The following is a 9,744-nucleotide window of genomic DNA, read 5'->3' as shown; positions in this document are numbered from 1 at the left end:
AATATCCAAAAATGAATGTTATGGCCAGACACAAAGGAGCAGGCCTTTGATGCCAGTGCTAGGGAGGCTGAGGAAGGTAGATTTGTGAGTTTGAGGTCATCCTAGTCTACATATCAAATCCCAGGCCAGTCAGGGCTACATAGTGAGACCCTTTAAATACATGAATGAATGAATAAATAAATAAATAAATAAATAAATAAATGTTAGGAGCAGGGTCATGGAAAGTGTTGTGTTGGGAAGCTCAAATTCTAAAACAGAAATGTCTTCCACTTAACCAACTCAAACATACAGGGAAGCAGCCCTCCATCCTGGAGTTTCCCCCAAAGCTTATTTTTATATGTAATTTCTTGTCCTAAGAAATAGTGTGAATAGGGGCTGGAGCGATGGGCTGGCGATTAAAGAGAAACTTGCTGCTCTTCCATTTCCATAATCCATGTGGTAATTCATAAGCATCTGTATCTCCAGTTCTGGCAAGAGGCACACGCATGGTGCACATATGTACATGCAGACAAAACAATTATATACATTAATCTAGAATTTTTTTTTTTTTTTTTTTTTTGTTTTTCCGAGACAGGGTTTCTCTGTATAGCCCTGGCTGTCCTGGAACTCACTTGGTAGACCAGGCTGGCCTCGAACTCAAAATCTGCCTGTCTCTGCCTCCCAAATGCTGGGATTAAAGGCGTGTGCCACCACTGCCCAGTTTAGAAAAAAAATTTAATGGGTGTAATAACAACAATCCTAATACTAAAAACATACAGCAGACCAGTTCAATCTACAAGGCGCTAATCCGTCACTCTCGAAGATTCTTCATAAATTATCCACACACTTTAATGCTTTAGCGCTTTCCCCTAAAGAGGTTCATATAGCTAAATACTTCGTTGACATCATCGTGTCTACTTAGTTGCCCCCTCATAATGATTATCTCCATTCTCTTCCTGCTGGACTTTAAGGATTCCACTCCTAAAATGTTAAAAAGATCGGATATCTTGGACCCTTAAGGCTGTCGCGTGCCTGTCCCAGCAAAAGGAACACTGTGACCTTCAAGGCTGCATGTGCTGTGTTATGTCTGGCTCCAACTCACACCGCTTTGTTGGACTCTCCAGATTACCTTGTTCGTAATACCGACCTGCTGTTCAGACCTGAACCTCCGCTCAGACTAAAGTCTGAATGTAGAAAGCGCGTGTTCTCGCCCAATTCCGCGCCCCCCCCCCCCCGTTTCTTAAAACAATTACAATTAAAACAATTACAATGGCATTGCCTCAAAAACTTTTGAAGTGAATACATCCACTCTCGCACAGGACTGGACTTTCCATTAGTCTTTATTGTCCAACTCATTGAGATTACCGATCAGTACCCATTAACTATCAGAGCATTGCCCTCAGACGAGCCTTTCTTGGGATGAATGAGTGAGCCGGCCACGTGCAACTGAGTGGCAGTCCCCAGCCACTTTAGGGGCGGGTGCGGAGAGCTGGGATGAAGGAATCACAACTGGATCTCTGCAGGCTGACCGGGTTGGTGAGTCTGCAGGCACGTGCTGCCACCGCCGGGCAGACATCGGGGACAGAGAGAGAAATAGAGATCCCCGGCGCCGGAGCCTGCTCGTCCCCGCGGCCGCCGAGCCCAGGGCGCAAGTGCGTCGGCGGGACCCCTAGCTGATCGTCCGAGCGTCCCTGCCGCGGAGGTGAAGATGGAGAGCGAGGAGCTGCCTGGGTACCCGAGCAGCTGCGCCACGGGACTAGAGAGCGTGGAAAGAAAGGCACGAGGCCCCGGCGCCAGCTAGGTAAGGGTAAGGGCCCACCTCCGCTCCGGAAAGGGGGCGGGGCGGGGCGGGGCCGCGGGATATAAGCGTCCCGGGCCGCCGAGCCGGTATTCCACCGGGAGTTCGCGATCGGAAGTGCAGCTACGGGCCCGGTGGGGGCGGGCTGGCTGCCGGAGCGCAGCGTCGCCAGGGCCTCAGCCTTCCCGGTGCTCAGACTGCCTTGCTCTACTGGGAGAAGCCGCAGCAGAGCCCACGGAAGCCTTCGAAGCGCCGCGCGGGGAGCCCCGAATCCCCCCCGGGGGGGCTCCCTCCCCCCTCCCCTCCTTACTGGGCCCCAGGGGCGTGGCCAGGCTTCGCAGGGATTGGCGCTCCGGGTGCGTCCGCGTCCGGCGTGGTGACGCAGCACGTCGACGTAAGTGACGCGCAGGCCCCGGGCCGCTCCTCCTTCCCTGAGTGAGTGCCGGCCGGGTCGGGGCGGGGGGGGGGGGGGGGTAGAGGAGGGAGAGGCGCCGGAGGGAGAGGCGACCCGGGGAGTCGTTGTGGGCCGCGGGCCGGACCGGGGCCGGGGCCGCCGCAGCCTGGGCCGGGCGGAAGGCTCGGCGGGCCGTTGGGAGGCCGCCGAGGCTGTTCGGGGTCCTCCCCGGCCGGACTTGCGCTCCCGGGCGTCCCTGAGCCTCCCGGCACTGTGCCCACCCCGCTCCAGCTCGCGTCTCCAGGCTCCGATTAGGTCAGGCTCGGAGTTCCGCGGCCGCGGCTCCGGCCCGCGACGCGCGGCGGCCGCTCGGCTGGCTCGCCTTTCTTCTTCCCCAGCCTTGCTCTCGGCCTCCCCCTCCCCCTTCTCTCCCCCTCCACCCGGCACCTGGGTTTTGGTTTGGTTTCTTGTTGTAGGGGTTTTGTGTCAGCCCGAGCTCATGGGTGTACATTATCATGCTCCTCTTTTGTAGAGCACCCCGACGGCCATGGAGGCTGAAGAGACGATGGAATGCCTTCAGGAGTTTCCTGAACATCATAAAATGATCTTGGACCGATTGAATGAACAACGGGAGCAGGACCGGTTTACGGACATCACCCTGATTGTCGACGGTGGGTCGGGGTAGTGGGCAGAGGAGGAAAAATGGGGAGCTTCAGTTCTCTCTCGCTGCCCGCCTTTTTGTACCCACCCTCTCCGGGCTCTCTTCCAAAGTCGGTGGAGGGTTTGCATCAGACCCGGGAGGGCGCCTGTCAGTGCTGCTCACGTAGACCATGCCGCAGAAAGCTGGTTGGCTAGTCTGGATTTTAATCTCCTAGTCTGATATGCATCATCACATTTTAACTTCTTGCTGCATGCTCAAGTTTTATAATTGCACACTCGTTAGATAGGTGCCCGGAGGAGAGAGAGAAGATACCTCAAAACGTTTGGTCAGACAAGGAGGCAACAAGGAGGCGGTCTCAGTGTTTTTTGTTAATAAGCCCGTTCTTAGCAAGCTGCTTTGAGGAGTCCAGCACAAGAATCATTTGGGAAGTTTTCATTCTAGTTTTCCAAAATGGTGTGGAAAGGAAAGTGGATGAGAAACCACCTACACTCATTGGGGCTACACTCATACCCACTGTGAGTGACTAAAAAATAAATTGGGAATCTGCTAGTCGTGCTTGTATAGGCAAATCCAGATTAGGGTTCCTTTTAGTGAACATTGGCTTTCTAGACAAGATGTTCCTTATAATGAAAGTTTGTAGGTGTGTTGTGCCTACAGCTATATTAGGCATATTGAAAAATTTCCTGTACCAAACACACTGGCTTTGTACTCCCCCACCCCTTTCTAAATGATACGTGAACTTTTGCACTGTCATATTTAGAACTTTTATTTCATTTTATTTTCTGTGTACGAGTGTTTTGCCTGCACACGTATATATGTGCACCACTTCCATGACAGGTGTTCGAGGAGGTCAGAAGAGTGTGTCAAGTCCCTTGGAACTGGAATTGCAGACAGTTGTGTGCTGCCTTGTGGGTGCTGGGAATTGAACCCGGCTTCCCTGGGAGAACAGCTGATGCTCTTAACCACCAAACCAGTTCTCCAGCCCATATTTAGCTGTTTCAGTGGGTTTAAATGTAGGTTGCTACTTAATTGAATGGAACAGAAACTGCTAGAAGAAATTTGTTGCTTAGTATAAACTAGCTTTTACTTTGAAGTAAAGATATGTATTTTGTGAAGAAAGGATTTTAACTTTGATTTTGATGCCAGTGTGTTTTTTTCCCTCTCCATCTCTTCACCCCACCCCACCCCCTTATTTAGGACACCATTTTAAGGCCCACAAGGCTGTTTTGGCTGCCTGCAGTAAGTTCTTCTACAAATTCTTCCAGGAGTTTACTCAAGAGCCTTTGGTTGAAATTGAAGGTGAGTAGTATTTTCCACAGTACTTAGCAAAATAACTGGCTGGTTTAGCAGGGCTTCCCGGGAAATAAACACCAATAGTCACTGGTAGACAACTAGACACGTTGCTTTTTATTACTTGAGAATTCTTCCAGGAGTAAGTAATAGATGCTGGTTTCTAACAAGTCTGGCCCATTGCTAAAACCAGGGTTCACTGTCATTTTCAAATCATGCATAAATGGAAACTACCATCTTTTTTTAGTGACCTTAGACTTTAAGGATGTTAGAGATGGTAGAGATATTTTAAGTTACAGGAGAGACCTCCGTACTATCAGAAGTAGTGATATACAAATGAAATGAAATGGGCTGCTATAATTGGGGAGGACTGGGGAAGATGAATTTATAAAAAAAATTAGTAGAGAAGGGGCCATCAGTTTTTAGGTATTACTTTGAAAGCAAATGATTTTTTTTTTTTAATCCCAAATGGCAGGCCAAGTGCCGGGCATTGTGCTGTGTAGTTTGTGTCTTATCTGGGGCTCATGCTAATCTTTTGAAAAGTGGAGGTACTTTGCATATGGGGATCAGGCTCCTACAGTTTATGAAACTAAGGTTTCCTAGCTAGTCAGACATTTAGTTTGTACTATTATGCTTTTATCTTTTACTACTACAGTACTAACCCCCATGTCCCATCAAATTCTTTTTTTTTTTTTTTTTTAAAGATTTATTTATTATTATATGTAAGTACACTGTAGCTGTCTTCAGACACTCCAGAAGAGGGCGCCAGATCTTGTTACGGATGGTTATGAGCCACCATGTGGTTGCTGGGATTTGAACTCTGGACCTTCGGAAGAGCAGTCGGGTGCTCTTACCCACTGAGCCATCTCACCAGCCCCCCCATCAAATTCTAAAATCAGTTAGAAGTAAAACAGAATCTTCTTTCAGGGTTTCTATGTTTTGTGTCTTTTTAAAATAGTTTTTTTTTTTTTTAAGATTTATTTATTTATTATATGTAAATACACTGTGGCTGTCTTCAGACACTCCAGAAGAGGGCGTCAGATCTTGTTACGGGTGGTTGTGAGCCACCATATGGTTGCTGGGATTTGAACTCATGACCTTCAGAAGAGCAGTGGGTGCTTTTACCCATTGAGCATTCTCACCAGCCCCTTTTGTGTCTTTTTTACTGAGTATATATTCTTTATTCTGGGTGGGTTGCTTAGAAACTTCTCTTGGAGAAAAAAATGATAACCTAGGGGAGTGAAGACGCGAGTTACAACTCTTTCATTTTGATATATTTCAGTTAGTGTATCAGCAGGTAAATTACTTTTTGATTATAGACAGCACAGGCTTCCTGGACATACAGAGGGATTGCTAGTGAGACTCTAGCTGCCTAGATAGTACTGTTTTTGCTACCAAATAAGTCAATCAGCTTAAGGCTTGTTAAGTAGCTAAAAAGTTACTTCATCTCAGTCGTGTATTTGTCTTTTCATCTAAAAGCAGGTTAATTGGCTTATAGTGATTAGTTGAAATAATGTGCATAGAAAACCTGTCACCTGGCATATTTGGTGTATTGCCAAAGTTTAATAGGTGAGAGCTATTCATCATATTGATTAGCTGTTGTGTTATGTAGTGTGCTAGATCCAAGAGCTGAAGAATTTTATGAACACAGCATTCCTTGAAGTGCTTGAAAATGTAGCAACAGTCTAAAAGAAGAATCAAAAAGATATTAGAGCCCATTAGTGTGGGTGGTGTATTGTGATGAGGACAATAAGGTTTGTGCATTTCGGGAAGGAGTTCACTATACTAGGTGAAGGTTATCAAGAAAGGGAGGGGGAGGGGGGCTATGGTGGGTACTCCTGAGCCTGTGCACAGTCCAGGCCAAAGGCCAACATCATTGTCTTCGTTGATGGCTGTCCACCTTATTCCTTTAGGCAGGGTCTCACAGTTGCTCCCAGTACTGGCTAGTTGAGCTAGCCCTGCCACTATCTTCCCAGTGCTCTAACTCCAGGCAGGTTGCTTCATCTACCCAGCGTTTGCATAGGATCTGGGGGTCTGAACTCCAGTCCGCACACCAGGACCGCGGGGAACACTGCGCTGCCTCCCCACACCTGGCATTCGGAACCAGGGCCCAGGCTAGAGTTCTTGTTGCTAATTGAGAAAGCAGCAGAAAGCAGCACTGGAGAAAGGATTTTTTTTCTTTTGTCTCTCAGCACCTCTGACATACATCCATTATAGAGAGTGGTACACATATACTAAATATCTAAATTGCAAAATAAAATGGAAAATACTTTTTCTTGTTATTTGGTGGGGTTCAGGTATAAAAAAAGTTATCAATTATCATTTAGCCTTTAATTCTGAAATTGCTGTTTTATCCCAAGGTAAAAGTAAAGTTCTGGGCATGTATTAGAACACTTGATTTTGGGTCTTAGTTTTACTGTTTAGTAAAAGACCTTGAATGATACAGCTTCTTTTTTTAAGACTGTAAGTAGTTTTGGATTATGTCATGGACATTTGGTGTAAGAGTGGGTGCTCTTATCCTTTAGAGACTGCTTTTGTTTTTGTTTTAGCATGCAGTCAACCTATCTGGGTTCAGACACCCTCTCAGCTATGCATCCAATTTGAATTTAGTTTCAAAATCTTTATAATCCTGGCAAAGTGCTAATCCCAGTTAAAATCCCATCTCTAGGGAGATGGGCAAAAAGATGGGAAATTTGAGGCTGTCCTAGGCTACAACAAGATCTCAAACACATGAACATTGTTGTACTGCTGTCAGTACAGGAACTTAGAATTGCAGCTTATTTTGAATGATGCTAAGAGGAGAAAAATAATACCAAGTACCCCCACCCACACCTTTTATTACCTTGCTTGATTCTTTAGAAATTTCTCTGGTAGATTTTTTTTCCCCTGTTTATACCTATTGCTGAGCTGTGAGATTTGGCCTTCCCTTATGTTTAAGCCAGGATATTTGGGAGGAAAAGTAGAAAGCCTTAGGACTTTGCTATTTGATTTCACTTTCCAGTCAGGTCTTTTCAGAGTCCTTGTGTATAATCAGTGGACAGGATAGGGCGGGTGTGCTAGTGCTTTCTCTGTTTCAGATGGAACTAGAATCCCCATCTGTAAAATGTGAGCAGTAACTTGGGATTTCTTGATGAAAATACCTTTGACTAGAAATACAGCCCCATCCCCCCTCTGGCTTTGAATAAAAATTGTTGCTCCTGAAGCCAGTTACATACGTGTTCAGCTTTGTGACTTGGATTTTATCCATATATTATCTTCAGGAGACATGGAGTCCCTAATTCAAAAAGAAGACTAATTTTCTAAATTCATTATTTTTCTGGTTTTGAAACTACAGTTCTAAAATTCTTTTTTTGGCAATTCTATCATGTCCAGAAAATTTCATCCCTAATTGTCAAAGGCAAGCCAGGCAAAGGACCTGTTAAGCATTAAAAACTATGGGGTTTTGTTTTTTGTTTGAAGACAGGATCTCTACATAGTCTCTGCTATCCTGAACTTACTATATAGACCAGGCTGGCCTTCCTATTGCTAGGCATGTGCTACCACACCCAGCTAAAAGTTAAGTTTTGAGTATGAATTTTTTTTTTAAATACAGACTAGAGGAATGTCAAAATAGTCCCCCCATGAGAAGACTGAGGTTAGGTGCTCTTCAGCATTTTCCTTAGGTAACATCTCAGGAATTGATTCCTCCCAACCCTTGGAATAACTCTACTAAGAGAGGAATAAAGGATTAATGAGAATGTTTAAATCCTAAAATACCAGGATTATATTTCTGTCTGTTGCCTCCTCCCTTACCTGAGAAATGACTGAAAGCTGGAGAATTGGCTGGCTAGCCTGATGTTCACAGCTCAGTAACAAACAAAAGAATGTCTGCTTCAAAACAAGGTGGAAGGAGAACAACGTAAACATTTTCCTGTCTTCTGTACTTGTATACTCTCACATACACACACATGATAGGAAACCAAATCCAATAGCATATTAATTAAAAGATCATTTACCACAACCAAGTGAGATTGTTCCTGTGATGCAAGGATACTCCTGTGCAGAACTCTGGTACGCCATGTTGACTGTTACATCTCAACACAGTAAGACTTAGGCAGAGCCTTCCATGAGTATGATGCTTACTATCACAGGCAACAAGAACATAGACACAGTAAAAGGAGCGGTGAGAACACAAGAGATGGAATGGAGGAGATAACTTAAACCAAGGATCAACGTGGAAAGGAACCCAGACAACTCTTATTTAAAAACAGAGTAAGAATTTAAATAGAAATTTCTCCAAGAAAGAAATGCAAATGACCATTAAGTATATAAAGCATGTTCCACTTAATTAAGTCAAATCTAGAAAGTATCACATACGTTTGTGAAGAAGGCTATCAAGAAAGCAGAAAACAGGTGTGGGAAGAGAAGTTGGAAATGAGTGTGGGTGCTCTGGAAAACAATCATTCCAAAAACTTAAAAGTAGAAACACCATATGTATTGAACAGCTTTCCGAGGGAGATTTGCTTTGGCTCAGAGTTAGAGGTTATGGGTAAGATGGAGAACCTTGGCACAGAGAGTGGGTGCTGAAGCAGAGGCCTTTGGCATAAGCAAGAAGGACCTTCCTCTCACTAGCCCTTCTTTAAAATCAATTCAATAAATATTGAGCCCTTACTCTGTAACTTAAGCCTTTTTAGTATATAAATGTTTCCTGTTCATGAATGAGTTTATAATATTCTCATAGAAGCACACTATGGAGAATGGTGCTTATTGAAGAACAATCCAGTATCTTCTGTAGACAGACAAAAGCTTCACAAGACTGCAGGACAGAATAACTTAAGCCCCATCTCTCTAATATCCCATCCATCTTTGCACAAGCATCCTCAGGATCCAGTCTTGAGTAGCATCGCCTGCTGGGGTCCAAGCTGAGCCTTTGGGAGGGATATTTCGTCTTTAAGCCATAGTGTACAGAATCTGGTAATTCCACAATTGAGCACCCATGGAAAAGAATTGGACTCCTTGGCCAACAGGATGCCTCAGTGAACAACAGCATTTAGTGTGAGCCTGATAACCTGAGTTCAGTTCCTGGAACCCACCGCTGACCTCTACAGGCACATGACACACGTGTCCATGTATCATGCACACTCAGTAATGCACTGAAGGCTGTCTTTATTGCATGTCCACATTCTTTTCAGCACCATTCGTGGTAGCCAACATGTGGAAATGACCTAAGTGTTCATCAGCAGACTAAGAATGATGGAAATTTATGCATATACAAAATAGAACACTGGCCTTTAAAATTTTTGCTATATGCAACAATGTGTATAAACCTTGAAAATGTTAAAGTAAGCTAGTTAAAGATAAATAATAAAACTATCCTGTTACATAACCATCTGAAATTGTCAGATTTATAGTTAAGGGGTGGGGGTTGGAGAAGTGGCTCAGCAGTTAAGAGAATATTGCTTTTCCAGAGAACCCCAGTTCAAATCCCATCTCCTACATCAGGCAGCTCACAACCACCTGATATTCTAGCTCCAGGAAGTTGGCATATACACATAATCTGAATTAACTTAAACCTTAAGGGAGTGAGAGTTGGAGTGGGCTTATCAGGCCACAAAGAAGAGCATGAGATCGTAGCTTGGTAAG

The 9,744-nt window shown here is 44.9% G+C and overlaps 2 protein-coding genes across 14 annotated transcripts in view; one reads left to right on the top strand and one right to left on the bottom strand.

Moving 5' to 3' along the window:
* Positions 1-1,301: 1,301 nt before the first annotated feature.
* Positions 1,302-2,720, bottom strand: Gm46390 (predicted gene, 46390). The gene is made up of 2 exons (XM_017315657.1): positions 2,709-2,720; positions 1,302-2,618 (listed from the first exon to the last, which is right to left on the bottom strand). The coding sequence occupies exons 1-2, from the start codon at positions 2,718-2,720 to the stop codon at positions 1,449-1,451; spliced, it is 1,182 nt and encodes a 393-aa protein (XP_017171146.1). The 3' UTR covers positions 1,302-1,448.
* Zfp131 (zinc finger protein 131) overlaps positions 1,514-9,744 on the top strand; it is a 26,292-nt gene continuing 18,061 nt past the window's right edge. For 2 of the 13 annotated variants that reach the window (XM_030247421.1, XM_030247418.1), the window contains exons 1-3: positions 1,689-1,780; positions 2,704-2,842; positions 4,030-4,131. Coding sequence is in view for 9 of the 13 variants with exons in the window: in XM_017315610.2 (XP_017171099.1) it covers positions 2,719-2,842; positions 4,030-4,131 (226 nt within the window). In the remaining 4 variants the exon portion in view is untranslated. The other 11 variants (NM_028245.4, NM_001302549.1, XM_017315610.2 and 8 more) reach the window with 10 other exon arrangements.

The sequence above is a fragment of the Mus musculus genome, chromosome 13 (genome assembly GCF_000001635.26).
Source record: "Mus musculus strain C57BL/6J chromosome 13, GRCm38.p6 C57BL/6J".
NCBI classification, from domain to species: domain Eukaryota; kingdom Metazoa; phylum Chordata; class Mammalia; order Rodentia; family Muridae; genus Mus; species Mus musculus.
Note: the sequence above shows the minus strand (reverse complement) of the source record. Positions and strands in the feature narration are given on the sequence as shown.